Source organism: Photinus pyralis, unplaced genomic scaffold, assembly GCF_008802855.1.
Source record: "Photinus pyralis isolate 1611_PpyrPB1 unplaced genomic scaffold, Ppyr1.3 Ppyr1.4_LG2, whole genome shotgun sequence".
NCBI classification, from domain to species: domain Eukaryota; kingdom Metazoa; phylum Arthropoda; class Insecta; order Coleoptera; family Lampyridae; genus Photinus; species Photinus pyralis.
The window spans coordinates 50,877,970-50,897,622 of NW_022170403.1; the positions used below are offsets into that span (position 1 = coordinate 50,877,970).

Consider the following 19,653-nt stretch of genomic DNA (forward strand, 5'->3'; position numbering starts at 1 on the left):
CAGAAAACTAATAGGTATTATCGAACAACTTCCTAAAATGGTGCAACCTCGCAACTGAAACCGTTTCGCGACCGGTAAAAACGTTCAAATCGGTCACGTTTAGGCCGAGTCGTAAATGTGGTTCTCCACTCACGTAGGTACATGGTCATGGCCATAGACCAACTATGGTCATGGCCATCAAACGATTTTACGCTCGACTAGTTTGCAATTTGGATTGCAAACCATTAGTAATTCATTTCGGAATCAATCTTGTATATGGTTTTAATTTGGTTTCAGTCACAAATAATTTCAAGCAAGCTATGGAATTATTGCCATAAGAAAATAATATGTACAATGTGGTCCCATTTCGGTGGGATTCAATGGGTAACTCTTATTAGCGCAGATAAACGAAAACCGCTTCGGTACTCGTGAGCTATTTTTTCATGCTTATTCCATTACCGGTGCCAGAAATAAGCGGCCGTCTTTTGTTCTTTCCCTAGAGAGAAATACTGAAAATTATTCTATTCCTTCAATTTGCTGTAACTCCTTTATTTTTGAAGTTAGAATAGAACAAAATCGGTTTAGCATTATTCAAGCACTCGACGTAGATTTTTTAAATGGAAATTATAGTTGGCCATGGTTTTAAAAGATTACTTGTTTTACGAGCTTTCCGAAAATATATAATATGTCATACATACTTTCAATAATAGGTTCTTTACAATAAATTTTGTTTATTAATAAATCTTACCTAAAAATAAATAACCAAAAATATAGTCGTCTATAAAACACTTGAAAGATAAGCTTGAGCAATTACAGAAAACAGTAAACAAAACAGTGAACCAGCCGATTAAAGAAAATCTACAAATATTTTTCCAAGTGCCCTCCATTGTGGGGAATGCCATCTTGCAACTCTTCCTCAAAGATCTTGTTGCATTCAGGATTTGCAGTGGTTGAACCGCTTCAAACGCTCTTTTCTACATTTTCTCGTAATTCTTCCTCAGTTGTAGAACGATATTTAAAAATTTTATTTTTCAGAAAACCTCAAAAAAAGAAATCTAACGGGTTTAAGTCGGGTGAACGTGCTTGCCATTTTATTGGTCCCTGCGTCCCCACCAAATTATTAAGTACGAGATCATATAAATAATTTCGAAGAATTCACATATTATGAGCTGGGACACCGTCTTGCTGAAAAATAACCGTTCGTGTCTCACGAATATTATCCAGTCAATCTTCCGGATTGTGCTTCAATGTTTGGATATATCTGTCAGATGTAAGTGTGCCTCAAAATATAATGTATTAAACTATGTCGTTTTAGACAACACCACCAAACCCAAATTCGCTTCGTCGTCAACGGTGTCATTTTGATAATTTCTAGGTCGAGGCTGGGCAAATGAACCAAATTCAGTTAAATTATCTTTCCAGATAAAATGTATATATTTAACACATAATTTAATAACAGTAATAAATAATAAAAATTTACAGTCTAAAAGTCTTTCCAGTTGGTTGTATCCTTTCGGGAAATTGTAACCTGAAGACTTGCTGCTCTCGAATTTTCTTTGCACTGAATAACACACTTTGGCATGTCACATTTTTCATTTTTATTTAGCCATTGCGAAATTTATTTTCAAGGGATTTCAAACGTCACTAACTTGCGGAATGCAGCAAGTCTGATGTCAAGTCTTTTTTATAGGCGACTAAGAGACTAGAACTTATTATTGAAAATAAGTACCTAATGACATATTATACATTCCCGGAAACCTCGTAAAACAAGTAATTTTTAAAACCATGGTCAACTATAATTTCCATTTAAAAAATGAATTTCGAGTTACAGCGCAATTACTAAAAGGGCTAGAAAGAAACAACTGACGGCATTTATTTCAACGTTAAAAAGTGCCTAATGCTACAAGCGCGATTTTGTTATAGCTTCAAAAATAAAGGAGTTATAGCAAATTGAAGGAATCGGTCATTTTTCACTTTAGAGAAAAAAACAAAAGACGGCAGCTTATTTCTGGCAACGGTATTGCAATAATCGTGAAAAAAGAGGCCACGAGTACCTAGTTGTTTTCATTTATCTGCGCTGATAAGAAAGTTGCCCATTTAATCCCATAGAAATTGGACAATACTGTACATAGTACATTGTATTCATCTAGGCAAAAATTAGTAAATTAATTAGTGTTTAGTATCACTGGTTTTGTAATTTTTTCTCTATCGAGTGACATAAAAATCCAATATGACGTCAATAAGAAAGTTGATAGGATTTACTCGAAACAGACCAGTCACAAAAATCTTATTTTAGCACCATCAGAAAACTGAGAAAAAATCATTAGGGGATTGCTAAATTGCAAATAAATGAACGCTAGCGCATTTTGGAAAATGACATTATTCGGTTATTTTGGTTATAGGTACTTCGCTATTTGTAGAGCTACAAGAAACTTTGAATGGGGAAATTAATCTGCATAGGATTCTACATTACTTTGCCCATTTAAGCCACTCTATATCTTTTACGGTTTACGAGATCGCTATAGTGAAATTAAAAAAACTCACCCTGTATGGTCTAAACGGGGTTGCGGAAAGGAAAGATAGGCTGTGAATGGTGCAGTTGTAGATAATTTGCTATTCCAATGGAATGAATACATGAGAGAGCGTACTAAGCCAGTGAGAAGCCACCAAAAGTAAACTCCCGTGCTGGTGTCGCCATTTAACATGTATTACATTAATTACATACATTCAAATCCCAACAAAAATGTGATGCGAATTAGAGAAAAATCATCTTGGTAAGGAATGTAGTTCAGTAGTTGTGGCTATGTAGGATGGAAAAGCTGCAAGTGTAGATGGTATCCCAGTGGATCTTTTCAAATGCTTGCTGAAAGAGTTGACAGCTTTGTGTAATGATATAAATATGAGTGGGGCATCAGGCATGGCCGAATGAGTTTATGAGAACGTAATGGGCTAATTTCAGTGGCCCTAGCACACTTGCGCACAAGTTCACATAAATAAACGATTCCAAATGAGTTTCTAAAAGCAACTAAATCGGAAAAAAATTTTTGGAGAGCAATCCACATTCAAGTATGAAACGAATTCAAATTCTCATAACGATCTGCTGAAGATTCTATAAAGAACGATTCGCCAACGTCAACAACCGCAAAAGTCTGATCTCTGACCGGATCAAGCCACTGGGGCAGAGTCGGAGGCTGAACGCATGCTCGCGCTTCTGTATTGTATTTTTGCGTAAGTTTATTGCATATTCACAGGATGTGAATTTATGGTTAGAGTAGCTACATATGCATTAGGTAACTCAATTGGGACAACATCTTGAGGGTTGCAATTTTTTTAATTGGTTGCGAAACTTTTTTTATTATTTTGTTTGTTTTGTTATTATTAATTATTCTTGCAATCAATACAAATAAAGTCCTATCATGTTTCTTTATGTTTATAAACTTGTAGGGTAAGAGCTATCCAGAGAGGCATCTTCCAGGTCGAGAAACGTGGCGACCATACGCCATCCCCGGATATTGAACTACACACATCTACAGTAACAGCTCAGTAAAGGCATATTTAACACAACTGATGTTTCCAAAAATGTACTTTATTTCGACTAATATTTCCAAATAGTTAGTCTATTGCAAAAGTGTGTAATATTGTCAAACCTTTTCCAGTTAAGTACAGTGAGCAATGTGCTAGTTAATTGATCTGACATAATCTATAAGGAAATAATTCACTTTGGTCATAAGAGCAGCCAAAGAACAATATCATAGAAACAGAGCATTTTTGTGTTTTGGTATGAACCAATCTACTTTGATAATTTAAGTACTTACGTGATAACATGCAGTAGGAATTGTAGGTTACAAAGTCCGGGTATTACTACAGTATTTTATGACGTCTTTGGATTTACAACATCAGTAATCACAGTTTATTTTCGGTAAAGGAAACCCCTTATACACTTACGTAAATTCTCAATAGATATCTAATGATAACCGCAATGCTATATTGGTATATTATGATTACCAAGAGAGAATTTTCATATTAACCATACCGTTGACGATTGTAGACGACCAGAACAGGTGCTCTGTGACCGACATTCTCTCCTGGCGTGCACAATATACAGTGTGTCTTTGAAATACCGCCTTATTTACCTATTTTCAGTTTCAAGTACTTACCTACACAAACGCAAAGCAGGTCAAGTTTATTTTCAAGACTGGTCCTCATAATGGGTAAAGGTACCCAGGTGTGTAAACCACTGGGCGCCTGGATCACCATTATTGACCATTTGCATTATTGTTAGGTACCTACAAAAAATAACTAAATTCGTAGGTATGGAAGGTCTTAATTATTAGGGCATGCCGCCTAGAACGCATTCAAAATGTATGCTACACAGGGCCCTGCAACAATGCATCGGTCTTTCCTAACGCATACCTGGTAAAAATATCGACAAGCCTTTTGTGCAAATGTTAACCATAGATGGTCGCGCATCTACAGAAATTATTTTTGAATTTACAGGGTGTCCCATTTTTACGGTGTCAATAGACAACTGATTTTTTTAACATCTCGGATATTTTTAGTTGTTTCGATGTCATTTTTTAACTTCCTTTTTCGTATCTCGCCAAATAAGAGATATCTCTCTTATCGCAAATGCACTGTATATAATACGGACTTCTTAGCGCATTTTGAAGTCCGCACTTTGTCCGTCTGTACCACTACTAGTCCTTGTTGTGGTTTCTTTCTTATGCGGTGTAGTAGTACAGCCCAGAGACCAGAACGATAAACGTTTATTTGGATTGGTCACTTGCTTCCCGAGTTATTACTGATTCTGTGCGGGGAAAATGCGTTTGGGTCGGTCGCCAGTGACACGTTTTTAACTTGTTCTACCTTCCTGCGCTTTCGCGCCGCTCCCGCTCCCGCTACCACCGTACCGCGTTAGTATGGGGATCCCAAGGATACTATATAATATAAGGATTGCTCGATCCCTATACTTGTAATGTTGCCCGAGTTTAAGTCATATGTGACGTCACCAACGGACCTGGCTGTCAGAATTGACAGTTATAATTTGCTAAGTTGTCAACGTTTTTGCATTAGCGTTATAACTGTGTGTATGTGTTCGCTATATTGCAACAAAAATGCTTGAACGCCGGCGTGCAGTATTGGACTATAATAACAATTTGGGGTAGTATTCACATTTTACACTCAACTGGCTCTCATTTTAGCCAGTGTCAAGAAGAACGTCGAGAAATCGTTATTTTAAGATGGACAAAGTTGAAATAAACTGATTTAGCTGCAATTTCCATGGATGATGAAGAGTAAAAAAACCAAAAACGCAGGATGAAATGGGTTCACGATATTTTGAGTATGCGAAAAACCGAAGGAGAATTTGTAGACGATGAATTACAAGTGTTTCTAATATAAATACCTACCTATAACATCCATTTGGACGTATTAGACCCCTTCTTAGCAGACGTTTTTTGAAGCGGCTGGTAGCTTGACCCCTTCACATGGTGCGATTTGCAGCGCCACAAGTAGCACGAAGCGCTTTTCAGAAGCGCCTTCACGCAACAAAAGCGCACGTACCAAGAAGGGGCGTCGTTTTTTTAAAAAAATGGTGTCTGGTTTGAGGAGAGTTGATTTACTTGTGCCTTAGCGTACATATTTTTGTACTGATATTTTGTATATAAAGCCAAGTTCGTTATGTTTAAGATTGTTATTACCGATATGTGGGGGTTGTAGTTCGACCCTTGAAGGAAGGCGAAGCTCTATTAGACTAAACACTTCATATTGTGTGGTAAAAACCATTGTAGCACGGTGTGGCAAACTCCAAAATTATAACAGAAATTGTACAGAAGAGACTTATAAATTTCAGTTCTTACTCATCTGACATTTCCGCATAACCGTATCTTTTTTTCGAAGAAACTTTCCACTCTGCGCAGCGTTTCAAAAACGCATCGTGAGAAGGATCTCTTAGAATCTTACATATTATCCTCGCCATTAGAGATTGCCGGTACGTCATAGTTCACAATCGTATGGTTTAATATGAAAAAAATGAGTCAAATTACTTCCGTAATAATGCCAACTTGATTAGAAAATATACTCCGAGATGGCGACAGCTGTCATTTATTGGATGTTTATTTGAAGGTGCAAAACTGTCAAATCACAGAAAGTATCGTTAGTCGATTTTGGTTTTTAATTGGTATAAAATATAACGTAAGTAATAAAGACGGTGAGAAAACAAAATCCTTGTAATCTAACAGGTCATTAATGAGTTATTTTTACAGGCCATATGGTAAGATAAACCCAATGTTGTAAGCTGCCTCATTACAATGGAATTTTTCCAAAAATGTGAACATTTAGTAATTACGCTACGTCAGAATTATTACAATGGTCGAGTCTTGCATTCATAAGTGAGTTTGCCGATAAAGAATTATAAATTCACAATTAGAGTATTCAATTTATAGGTTATACGATTTTCATACACCCAGCTGCACATTGCAAGACTACCACTTTTCAAAGTTACTCACTCTGTTACTTATGATGGCTTACAATAAGGATAAATTCAAAATGATACACTAAATGGATATTAATTATGTTCAAAATATATTATAATATACGACTGTCACTATCACTCTACTTCTATTTCATATTTATACTTTTTTTACATTTTTAGCACAATGTTAGATTACTAGGAATCAGAAATGAGAAATAAGCAGCCTCTCAACTGGATCCTGATGTTGATCCTCCTTCTACCCTACGCAGTATAGAACGTGTGTAGAAATGTTTTAACGAAACAGGTCAGATTTGGCTCTCTTGCGGGGCCGTTTCTTACCCGGGCTTTCCAAAACAGGGTTAGATGCCGCTCTTGTCTTGATGCTTCGCACCGTCCTCTCAGATATACCCAAAGCGTTGGCCACTCGCTATAATTGTGTGTTTGTACTAAATGAAAATATAAGTATATATAATCACACTTACTTCTTGAACAGCAGATACGGGTACAATGGACCACATTGAAAAGTGCGTAACCGATGATTTAAAAGTGCGTGACAGGTAAACGATTAAAAATCACAACTGTCAAACAAATATACGGAAGAACTATTTTAGTCAAATGAGAGTTCAAATTCATACGGTTTACAAAACGCATTGGTTATTCGTTTTTGTTTTTTTCTCTTTCTACCTCATTATCTCATTCAATAACTCACTTCGTTTCCTTCAAATGCACTTCAAATATTCACTGTCTTTATTTGATGTGCTGTTTTTCATGTGACTTTACTATAAACGTTTTGGATAGCTAGAGTCATTTACTTATGACGTACCGGCAATCTCTAATGGCGAGGATAATATCAATTTTTGTTTCCATTGGTCTGTAGAATATACGCCATTTTTGTGCCAATATTCCGAAAGCGTTTTCTACTACTCTTCTCGCTTTACAGAGCCTCACATTATAATTTTCCTTGAAAATATCTGTTCTGCTTTGACTGTATGGAAAGGGCCTCAACAAGTATGGTTTTAGTGCAAAGGCTTCGTCTCCAATTAAGACATGGGGGAAAGTTCATTCTGGCCTGGGAGATTTTTCGGCTCAGGTACACCCATCTGATTTGTTTCAAATCTTCTTCCCATGTTGGAAGCTTCGAATATTCCACCGTCGCTGTTTTTACCAAAACCGCCAATATCAACTGAAATGAATCTATAATCTGGGCCAACAATAGCCATTAATACTGCAGAAAACTTATTCAAATAACACCAATAATTAGATCCTGTTTTGTCTGGACACTTGATAGTAACATGCTTGCCATCGATGCTACCAATACAATTTGGGAATCGCTAGGTATTTCTAAAACCTTCTTCAGATTTTTTCCATATTTCTGTAGTTGGTTCGGGCAAGTAAATATGTTGCAAATTTCTACATAAAGCTTCACAAACTTCTACAACTATGGCACTTACAGTCGAAAACCCGACTCTAAAACTATGGCCTATTGTATAAAATGTATCTCCGGTAGCCAGATACATAAAAAAGAGTATTTTGTTTCAGGGGATGAGATTAAAAAAAAATGGAGGAATCTGCGCGATACGTACGCTAAGTACATAAGAACTAATAAAACTAGAACTGGACAAGCGGCAAGCGATAAAAAAAATGGATATGGGCAGATCATATGGAATCGTTCAAACCGTTCCTAAATTTTGCTAAGACTGCATCCAATGTCACAGATGTTGATACACAAGAATCTGAAGCATTCCCAAATATAGAATCACCCGAAAATATATTAACGGATGAAAATTCCGCAGTACAGAAACCAACGTGTAGTAAAAATCTACTAACAACTCAGACAGATGATTCCCAGAATAAGATTCAACCCTCCTCATCGAAACCTACTCGAAATGAAGCTCCTAGGGTTACTCTTTCAAATTAAACTTCTTCTACAGGCAGAACAAACAGAAAACGCAATTCTGAGCCATCCACATCTGTGAAAGATACGATCAGTTATTTTGAGAGCAAAAAGAGAGTAGTGCATGATGCTACCGATCAACTGTTTTTGGCTCATGCTTCTGCGGTAAAATCTTTCTCTCCTAGAAGGCAAATTGAAACAAAAATGAAGATTGCGCAAGTTATCATGGAGCAGGAGTTGCTTCAATTGGAGGAAAGTTCTTTGAATAGCCATCAATCTAGAGCTGAAACTACAGACACCTATCAAAACCCCTCTTCCGTCGGAAGTATTTCGGTTGTATCCCTACCTTCACCAAATGACACTGCATTACCTAAAGAATCGAATACTTCTGGGTTCTATGAAGTGAATTGTGAAAATAATTATATTACACTACACAACTTGGCGCAGAGTTGCAACCAAGCAGCTTCTCATAATCCATCAGTTTCCAACTATGTCAATTCCTTTAACCCTTACAATACATAAAGTATATTTTAGAGTTATTTTGAAATAAAGAGCTTTTTGATCCTTATTCTCTTTTACTGTAGTAAATTAATGATATAAATAATGCCTGCAGTTTTTTTTTCATTTTCTTACCTTAATGTTATGGCCAACCGTTCTTCGGGAGAAATAGCTTCTCGGTAATTCGTGTCTGATTTTCTAATATCATTTTCTACAAGGTGCAACAGTTCATCGAAACAATCTATTGTCATTCTAAAATAAATGTAGCATCTTTTATCGTCTTTTCGTAATTGAGGCATCGGCGTGTGATATTCCCCACATTTCAGTCTTTCTAGATTGATATCATGAACCCATTTTCTTCTTTTCCTAAGATTAAATTCATAATATAGTCCATATTGTTGTTTTAGGATAACTATAGATAATAATTTTACCTTGAATTGTCGTCCTCCATTGCTAACATTACAAGAGCTTCTTCTTCATCTGATGATGTATACATTTTTGTGAAGAATTGAGATCACTGACTAGTATTCTTTGTTTTTCGTTGTCACCAACTCTTCTCAATACTAGACACATACGAGTATGACGCGAATATATTCGCTTCAATATGAAGTTCTTTACGAATTCCGTTAGGAATTCGACTGCGAACTTTCCGTCACGAATCCGCTGCGAATAATTCGCGTTGGTGTGGGGGAGCCTTTACACGCGAAAATAACTGATAATAAGTATTGTGCAATAGTGACGAAATCATATGTGAGTTCAACGCCATCAAGAGCAAGAAAACTTTCCACGTGAAGGCAGTTCGCAATCCCATTCTGGGAAACCATTTTCACCTTTTTGCCAGCGATTGTTTTACCTTGAAGGGGCCAGCGATTTGTTTACCTGCCGGCGTGTTGTTTTCACCTGAAGAAGATCGAGTAGACATCGACATTCAAACCAATCTATTTGGAGGTTACCGACATCAACAAAATTCAAGGAGTCTGAGCCGCACTAGGAGTCAAACGCAGGCAGGCGACGACGAGCTTCCATGTGAAGGCGACATAAAAAGAGATAAGTACTTAACAATTTTATTTGTGAACTCGCGAGTTCGGCAGTCATTTGGGCGAATAAAAGAAATAAAAAAACCTTTCTGCGTTTCTGATGTTTAAATTAAATAGGTATCATTTGTATTAGAGTATTGGATTGTTTAGATTAAGCGAGGTAGAAATAATATTTAGTTGTTTGGTAGGGAGGCAATAAGTTAGAATTAGAATTTGATTTAAAAAGCATTGAAGAAAATTATACCGGGGTTACGTTGCGCTAATAAGCCTAATAGCCTACCTTATCAACACATTCAGAATCCATTGGATACTTTTTATAGTACAATTTAATACAATCGATTTAGACCACTACAAGCAGTTTAAACCAGACAACCAAATACATAAATATTTATTGTTTATGCTGTTTACTCAAGTTTTCAGATTGTACACATGAGATACAACAGTAAAATGCGAAAAGGAACCACAAAAGGGCGAGAATCACTGGATATTTAAAATAAGTCATGTCATTTGTCATGCAGAATTAGAAACATTCCTATTCCATGATTTACATCTTATTTCCTTATGATTTGACCGCCATAATACCAAAAATAGTGTAAGTAGTGTAAACACAAATCCAAATGCTTGCTACTTATCATATGACAAATCACATCAGAAATATGATAGTGTAAAGGGTACCTTTACGAGGCAACCTGTAATATACCGGCATCATTTTGAGTACTTGAATGCTGTTTAAAATTGCGCGCGTACTTCTACGCGCCGGACTACATTTATCAAGAAGTAAAAACCCAAAGGTAAGAGCGTAAACGCGTTGTGAGTTCGTTTAAGTAATTTTCGCAATCTTTTTAAAATTAAGTTTACCGCCCGCATAAACAGAGAATGTATAAATAATATGTTCTGATAAGTTTCACTTTGACTCTCATCGAAAATGGAAGGTTGGGCAAATACAGGCTAGAATTAATTTGTAGATCTAGTCTATCTATTTTTCGAAAAAGTTAAAATTTGTAATTAGAGTGTCTTTGTAATAATGATGAGATAAGCGCAGATAATCGTTAACTATTATGAAATTTATCTAATCCATTAAAGGTCTGGCCACGCAGGTATAAATTCGTTTGAGCGCTGCCTCATATACGAGTCTTATCAATTTATCATCATTTTGAAGACATGTATTTTAAACTTGTTTTGGCTTCCGTTGGTCTGATGTGTGTAGATGTTGCCTCAGGTATGTAACTACACGTTTATCATTTTAAGCACGAACGGTCTCTAAATTTGAAGCTTCACTTGAACTTTAAGATTGAATTTTGTCGCGGCGTCCAGGGTTCGCGGCCCGCCGCAACGTCCACCTGTCATGCATTGCTACAATTGGCTAGTGAAAAATGTGAAAATGAGCTCCGCTCGTCTGAAAGATGCATTTGTTGGTAGTGGACGCAGCGGGCGGGGTATTTTTCCCTTTCTTAATTTTTTGTATAGAGCCAGCCATGTTCAATTGCAGGGCAACTAGCTGTCAAGGATCCTAGCAGCATTGCAATAGTATTTTACATTATTAGCCAGGTAACTGAGTTTTTACTGGCGATAGGAGAAGTTGACTAGCGAGCCGTTAGGCGAGCTTGTCATCTCCTAGAGCCAGTAAAAACTATTACCTGGCGTATAATGTATAATATTTTATTTGTTACTCATTTGTAAACAATAGTAAGCGTAAATAATTAGTTCTTAAATTAATCTTGAAGAAATGTCTAAAATATCATGTTATCCATGTAACAGAGACTTCGCATTAATTCTGGCCAATGAAATTACTAGATTACTAACTTGTAAAATTTTTACAAGTCTGCTGTCAGTTTTACAAGTCTGCTGTCAGTTTTACAAGTCAGTAGCGTTTAAACATGACGTTTACCCGTTTGCGTTTTGTCTTGTTAATCAACGTTTACAACTGAGTAACAAATAAACTTTTTAATTGAACAGCTGGATTTATTCTGGAAATTATGTATAAGGGGGGAGTCTTACGATTTCTTGTTCAATCCACATCTAACACAAACCCTAAAAACGTACACCTTAGAGAGGGTTGTAAGTTACTTTTCTGATAATTAGGTAATTATAAACCGCATATCGACTAAAAACTTAATTGAGAATTTCACGTTCCTAACGCATTCATCATAATATTTACCTAGTAATAGGAAGTCATCTAAATAAACAACTGGCATGAAACCACATGATCTCAGATGTGCAACTATAGGTTTCATAATGAAAGCTTATTAAAAAATTAAACTTGCTACAAGTTTGGTTATATACATCTTTACGAAAAACTGGACCGTTTTCCTGCTACCGGCTCCGGAAAGGTGGTAATTTTTAAACAAAATTGTTTTTCACTCACGGTTTTCGTATGTTTCTAAATCCTCCCCCGTTCATTTTAGGGGAAAATCGTCACAATAAAACCTGTACAGCATTAACTTCAAAAGAATTCAATTTTATTGTATCCAAAAATGTTCACAATGATTAATCTGCTTGAAGGATCTCGTCGTCAATATCCTGGTCGATAGCTTCCTCAAGGATAGGCGGACGGTTTAGGCCAGTCACCTACACATCCACAAACACGAGAGCAGTGGATGCCTGCCTTCCTACAACCACACCTGTTGTTGCATCCCGTAGCACAGCGCCAGAATATTGAATTTAAAATGTGATTTGACGCAGGAGGTTCGGAGGACTTGACTGGGGTGAGGATTCCATCTTCATCCCTAACCCAACTCCATGCTTGTGGGTCGATGGTGGTATTACCCAGCCAAATTTGGGTTTGAAGGAAGACCCTATGAGCATGCTGGGCAGCTGTCGTTGGTGGCAGAGTAGCCAAATTGGTTTTTACTTTTGTTGACGATTTAACGAAGCATTTAAATCCTTTTGGTTGGGTGGGGCGTTGTAAAGGATGAGAAACATGGCTTCTCCTGCTTGGGTCACTTGATGATTGGTGGATGAAGGATTGTAAAATACCTCCGCTATTGCCTTTGTCTCATCAGGCAGTTTTTCAAAAGTTTTTGAGACTTCTCTTCGCTTTTGTTCCACGTTTTATGGAATTAATGACCTCGTACCCATCGAATAGAACTGCACAATTGGAAGAATAGTGATTTATTATATATGAAGCATGCTGCTCACCGATGAAAGATAAAGTGGTCTCAACATTCCACTTGACTCTGTGAAGGAGAAAGCCACCGTCCACTACAGTGTAAATTGTTTTGAGGTTCACTGCATCCATGCACAAAGGGACAGCCTCATAGAGAGCAGGTTTCTTCGTTTTCCTGAAGCATCCTTCGTGGAATAGTCATGGGGTATGGAGGTAACTCGTATTTCAACAGGTCTGCAACATGCTCATCACTTCTCTTGCTTATTAAAGTTCTTTGAAAAATTACGGAAGCATCTACCACAACTGCTTCGTTATGAACTTTCACAGTGGTGCTCATAGCAGACATAGGGACCACATTATTTTTCTTAGATTGCTTCATGCCAGCAAAGTTCATCCCAATGAAGGATTGCATTGTACGGGATCCAATTTCCATGGCTTGATGACAATTAAAGTTACTGCCACCTATGACTCTGGTCGAGAGGGATATGACATGGTCACGTTCAGCAAAAGGCGGGCGGTTCGCTAACCAATCAGCAAGCTTTGCTGTCTTCAGTATCTCTTTTGATACGTGATTCACGCAAGTTAACATGTTGCTCACCGCTAACACTGTGGGTACCCGCAAACATTTCAACACATAAACAGATTGAAGCTGCAATGCCTGCTTCTGCAATCCATTTTAATAATAATAATAATAATAATAATAATAATAATTTTTATTTCATGTGCAGGCAGTACAAAAAGAGCTTACAATCGTCATATGGAAAATGAACACAACATATTTATATACATTTATAAAGATATAGATTTTGTCAATACAGAGTCAGTGAATCCTCGCCCTCGTGTTAGTCCTCCTTCGCTTTTGTCACACATCAAAGTCTGCTCGATGGTCATGTCAGACCACAACCCTGCCCATCGATTTCCAGTTCTATTCACACTAAAGTACCAAAAATCGATATACTGCTTAAAAAGGTGATGATCACCAGGGTCGCATTTAATGAGATGTCTTGCACATAGAGATGTGTTGGGCCTTTGTCATTCATCCTTGAGAGCGCATCACTGATTTTTTTTGGAAACGATTGAGGGTATGGACATTTGAGTTGACTTTTTCAGGGAACCATTCGTCGTCAGACTGAAGCATGTCCACAATGACTTGTTTGTCCTCAGACGAGAATGTGGCACTTTCGAGAATAATTTGTGCTAGTGCTGTTTGCACAAGTAAATGGCCTCTAACCGCTCTGCTATAAGCCTGAGTTTGGAGCAAAAATGCAACACGGGAACTCCTTCAGCCCACTTCCTGCCATTGTGTACCCAATACACCCCAAAAAAGACAATAACATATGAAACCCCCCCAGGACCATTTTTATATTGTTGAATTTGAGAGCATTAGCAGTAACAATTTCCCGAGATATCAGGTAGAGCGGCTGATCCATTGTTACAAAGCAAGTCGTTAATGCAAGACGAGTGACATCTTCTGATGCATAACTTAGAGGAGTGTACAACGTATCGTTACCACTCCGGGGGGGGGGGGGGGGGCAAGCTGTGAAATGCATTACGCCCGTCCAGAGTAGCAATATTAAAATCGGCATTCTCATAAACATATTGGCAAAAAGTATTTGCAGGTGTCGTATTTTGGTGTTTGTAAAGGGAGGATATTTCTAGTTGTTCAATGTTCAGCATGGTGGTAATTCGCACTGAATTCCAAGTTAGCCAGTAAATTTATCAAACTTTTGCATCCAAATTTTCGATGAATTAAGTACGCAATGCTTGTCAGAATTGAAGATATAAAAGACCGCGGACGAACGACAGAAATGATGGCATGGGAAAAATGGATACTGTTTTCCTCATGATATCATCTGAACCCCTTCTTTTCTTTGGGATAAGAGACTCCATTAAAAGCTAAGAGTGTAGGTAGCACCATCCCCGCAGATTCTCTGAGTAACTCATCGCTTGGAGGATATTTGATTATGTCATATGCCTCACATTGGATCTCTTTTCGTATAATTGCAGCAGCCGTTCGTACCTCTCTTAAATTTTCTTCTTTTTCGTTCTCCAGTCGACTTGCTTACCAAGCAGAATTCAAAATACTCTCACCCACGTTTCGAAAGCATACAACCGTTTTATGGAAACGTATCTTACTAAAAATGATTGTATCCCCATACTTTTTCTCTTAGCTTTCACCCACGTCAACTCTGGCATTTCACCACTTACTTGATCCCTTAACTCATCCATGGAATACTGAACTTTGTCTTTCTTGTCCAAATAATAAAATATTTCCTCCATAGCAGCAGATACATAGTCTACCTGAGGTCTCCCTCTCTTCTGTCACCTTACACCAATCATGAATTGAGGGGATCCATGTTTTCTTGAACTCAAAATGGGGTGGACATCGAACAAATTAGCGAGAATTAATAACTCCAAATCTTCCCCATGCGTCTAAATTTATTAGATTAAATTGTGGAATAAATAGTTGCAACTAGTTTCGACGTTACCGTCATCTTCTGTATGTATATAACCAAACTTGTAGCAAATTTAATAAGCTTTCATTTTGTACTGAAGAACTTTTTCACTGTAACGCACCATTTTCGAGAAAAACTGAAAAATGGGTTGTTTAAAGCCCCCCCCCCGTTCCCCCAGCGGTACTGGAATTTGGAAGGACTTCATTGTTTCTTGTTCAGAGAACCTCTCCCTACACATTTCTGAAAAAATTGGAAGTAGTATTTTGAGTTCCTCTGATTTCCATTTTTGGTCTAAATTGACTGGGCGGTTTTATTAAACCGATAGCATTAGCAGCTGCTGGGCTAGGTAAAAGGAAAAAACAATACACCCGGTATCGGTTAAGTGTGAGGTGTGCGGCGAACATGAGACCCGGGGAGATCTTGAAACTGACTCGTGTGTGCCGGAACGCGAGTCGCATATCGAAATTCTTCGGGAGCGTGACTTGGAGCTAGCAGAAGGTGAACGCGATCGACTAACTCTCCGAAGACGGGCTAACTCCTTTTGCAACCGTGTCAATTTCTTTTCCAAAAACGCCGGACTTCTATCCCGGCGGCGCGGCGGTGTTTTCCCATAGCAAAAAACAACACTTCACAAACAACAAGGAACGCGGAAACGAAATGCAACACTCGAGCACTAAAATAGTAATGGCTGACTAAAAGCGTAACTCTGAGGTTCGCCGCTAAAAATTTTTTTTCTTTCAATTTGTGCTGCACTCGGGCGTGAATTAGAGGTACTACCAAACAATATGATCATGTAGTAAAAAGCGGGAAATATCATTCATCTATTTCATCTACAAGGTAACACTCGTGTAGCGTTTATTTTGTATTTCTCGACCCATTTATTGGTAGTTTCAGATCAATCTGTCCAGGGGTAGTTTGGATCAATACTTTAGAATCTATTAAAGCATATTTGAAGGCGTTAAGAAGGTGTATTTCTTCTATAGTCGTTGAACTTACATTCCAAAATGTAGTTCTTACGTGTTCCTTAATCACCGAAGGAGGACGTTTTCCCATGGACACTTCTTGCAGAGCCCATAAGAATTAGTTAATTACATCCTGGTTACATCTGAAACCATAAAGGCTAGTCCGACTAGAGTATGTTTTACAAGCTTCTATCGTAGCATGTTTATGAGCAATTAGTGGATTTAGTCAGTTTTCATCATATTTGTTACATAACGAAGGCGATTGACACAAAACACCAATAAATCACTTGAGATATGATATGGGCAGATTAATACTTTCGAGTTCGCAATTAAAGTATTTAAAATGGAGATAGCTTTATCCTTGGAGATAAGAGAAATAGTAAACAAGTTTATCAATGCTGTCAATCATAATTTATGCAAATTCTTTATTTTTTGCGGGCAATGCTCGCAAATCCGTTTATTTAAAATGAATCGTCTTCTGTTCTAAAGGTATTGACATATAGGTATAATTCCGTATTGAAATTAATGTACTTTTCATTGCTTCGAAGATGATCACATGGGGGAAGATTTTCCCCGATGAAATTGTAAAATAAAATCTAATATGAGACATCGACAACTCTCTGTGTTATTACGCAAAAAAAGTGATTTTCTCATCGACTTTGTTGAAGAAACGTAGCCTTTTTTTTTAAATTCGTGGAAATTATTTTTAATTTGATTTCCTTATACGTATCAAATTGTAGGTTTTTTCTCATACAACTGCTATAGTTGCCATGGTATGTATGACAACTCCCCTCAAGAAGTTGACAACTGTCGAAAGTTTGTTAATATTAGCGCAACTAGCAGTTGTACACGACCTGGATATTGCATATTTTATTATGGAGGTAAGTTATATGTTAACTAATACACAAATATCATCCATCTCGTTTTAGAGGTTACGATCAACCATAAGCCCGTTGTCAAAACGGGAAGAATGTGTGCTACAGAACAATGTGCTGCCATGAAAGGATGGACCGCAAAAAGCATACACTGTTCGGATTGCAAAGGCGACTATTGCAATACTGACAAATATGATAAATAAGATTACTGATTACGTTATTGTTTTTTCTTTAACTGATCGTCTAAACTACAAAATGTAATAATTATGTTGTAATATACGTACCATTGGAATCCATTTTTGAGACACCTTTTTTCTCAATCATCAAGTCGCAGGAAGTCTGTGGTCACTAAAATAGAGGGAGGTGTTTATATTCAGGCGCACTTTACAACTCTGTAGTTTGCAGTAGGTATTTGTGACGTTAGAGTACGCAGAAATTTAACTTTGGACGTGTTTTGGCGGTTTGCGTTGTTGAAAATAAACTCTAAATATAATAATAAACGAAAATGATGAATGAGTATAAACTGATCGAATTAATTCAAGATGGGACACAAATTCAGTGCAGTTCAGAAATAAAATTATTAAATTAAATACGTGGAATGAAATTTCAAAACAACTAGGGGCAACTGGTAAGCTCATACTTATTAATTTTCTTAATAGCAAGTTTTCTTTTAGGTGATGACTGCCAGAATACTTGGAAGAGGTTACGAGATAGATACACTCGCAATAAAAGATTGGCACCCTCCGGTGCAGAAGGTGCTAGGAAAAAGTGGGACAAAGAGGATTTATTGCGATTTCTGGACAAGATTTTAGTGACACGAAGGTAACATACGTAATTATTTTGACAGTCTAAAAAATTGAATTCCAATTTTAGAACTACAAGTTGCGCAGCTGAATACAGTGAAAGTAATGGAAATACTGAATCGCTACCAGAAACGGAACAGATTTTCGCACAGGAAAGTGTAGAATTGAATGAAGTTGAAATTTTCGATTCTGCAAATGCAGAGGATACTGGTGACAATCATACACAGTCACTACCCATTAACGTGGAAATAATCCCAGCAGAAGTTGTAGATTTGAAGCCTACATCCACCTGTCACTTTTCATCTTCGTGGTCAATTACACTATTTATGTAGTCATCTCTAACTCTGATGCACCTTAGAAAATGATGTAAAGCAACTGTTGCCTTAACTATACTGTCCACAGTGGTTGGTTGTACAAAATCGGTTTTCTTAGAATTCTCCACCTGGACGCCAAAATTCAAATGCCACTATTCGGCGGCCCCTACTTAATCGATAGTTGAAAATTCGCGATTCTTTTGACATTTCATTTTTCGGATAGGGTCTTATAATATTTCTTCACAAGGGAAACGCTTCATCAGCAACAAAATGGCAAGGAAAATTTTCATTTGTGCGAGGTAAAATGTAGTTTTTTGGAACATTTAGGGTTTCGTTCCATCTTGCAGCACCAAAATTAGGATTTCTGAACACTCCATTATCTCCACAAATGCCTGTAATAATCCACATTATGTAAAAGGAATTATAATGTTATGATGTGATACAAGGGTAATGGCGGTAAGAGCACGCAATTTAAAAAAATCATTTAATTACAACAAGACTTGCTAACATAAATCAACTTAAAATTATTTTCATAAGTCTAAAGTTCATATGCAACTATCCTTTAGGGCCAACAACGGAAGTAACTAAATACAAATGAGAAAAAAAATAATTTTCAAACTTGTGTAAATGCGTACTCTTAACAGCGTTAACGTTAAATAGTACGCATATAATCTTCTAAGAGTGCGCACATAGTTTATTCACTACAGTCGTCACAGTAATGACATATGTTAGAGATGGCTTTGTATGAAAATAAAATAGTTCGTAGTTGGTATGGTTACAAATAATAACAAGATTGTATAAATAAAATATGTTGCGTTTTGATTTCTTGTAAGAAGAAGCTACTTATACCAGCGTGTTGGTACACCAAATTAGCGGCCCCGTTCCTAAAAGTGTTAGTTTTAACAAGTGGCGACCGTGACAGGACAAGTGGGTAAATTTAGGTTGTGTACAACAAAAAGTAAAAGAGATTGTCAAACCTGTATCGTTGAAGATGACTGAACCACTCAAAAAACGGCGTACTGTAGCCCGCGGTGCTTTTACTCGAGCTTTTAATACATTTATGGAGACGGTTTGTACGGAAACCGCTTTGGACGTTAAGCAAAGCGCGTTTCAATTATTAGAAATACGGCTGAAAGAATTAGACCTCAGTCAAGAACATTATAACAAGATTGTATAAATAAAAAATAAGTTGCGTTTTGATTTCTTGTAAAAAGAAGCTACTTATATCAGCGTGTTGGTACACCAAATTACCGGCCC

At 37.2% G+C, this 19,653-nt stretch overlaps 2 protein-coding genes across 4 annotated transcripts; both read left to right on the forward strand.

Annotated features, from left to right (window-relative positions):
- The first annotated feature begins 7,831 nt into the window (after positions 1 to 7,831).
- Positions 7,832 to 8,867, forward strand: LOC116164077. The gene is given in 3 exon segments (XM_031478204.1): positions 7,832 to 8,070; positions 8,073 to 8,262; positions 8,383 to 8,867. Coding segments are annotated over 3 exon segments (819 nt in total). The 5' UTR covers positions 7,832 to 7,926.
- A 2,157-nt stretch (positions 8,868 to 11,024) lies between these two features.
- Positions 11,025 to 18,537, forward strand: LOC116164739. 3 transcript variants are annotated; one of them, XR_004143981.1, is made up of 5 exons: positions 16,282 to 16,576; positions 17,145 to 17,285; positions 17,334 to 17,907; positions 17,954 to 18,101; positions 18,153 to 18,537. XR_004143981.1 is itself a non-coding variant. In XM_031478955.1 (3 exons), the coding sequence occupies exons 1-3, from the start codon at positions 11,042 to 11,044 to the stop codon at positions 17,480 to 17,482; spliced, it is 348 nt and encodes a 115-aa protein (XP_031334815.1). In that variant the 5' UTR covers positions 11,025 to 11,041; the 3' UTR covers positions 17,483 to 17,575. The 3 variants fall into 3 exon arrangements, 1 of the variants encoding a protein (XP_031334815.1); XR_004143980.1 differs by having other exon boundaries at positions 16,284 to 17,285; XM_031478955.1 differs by lacking the exons at positions 16,282 to 16,576; positions 17,954 to 18,101; positions 18,153 to 18,537 and adding an exon at positions 11,025 to 11,099 and having other exon boundaries at positions 17,334 to 17,575.
- Positions 18,538 to 19,653: the final 1,116 nt, after the last annotated feature.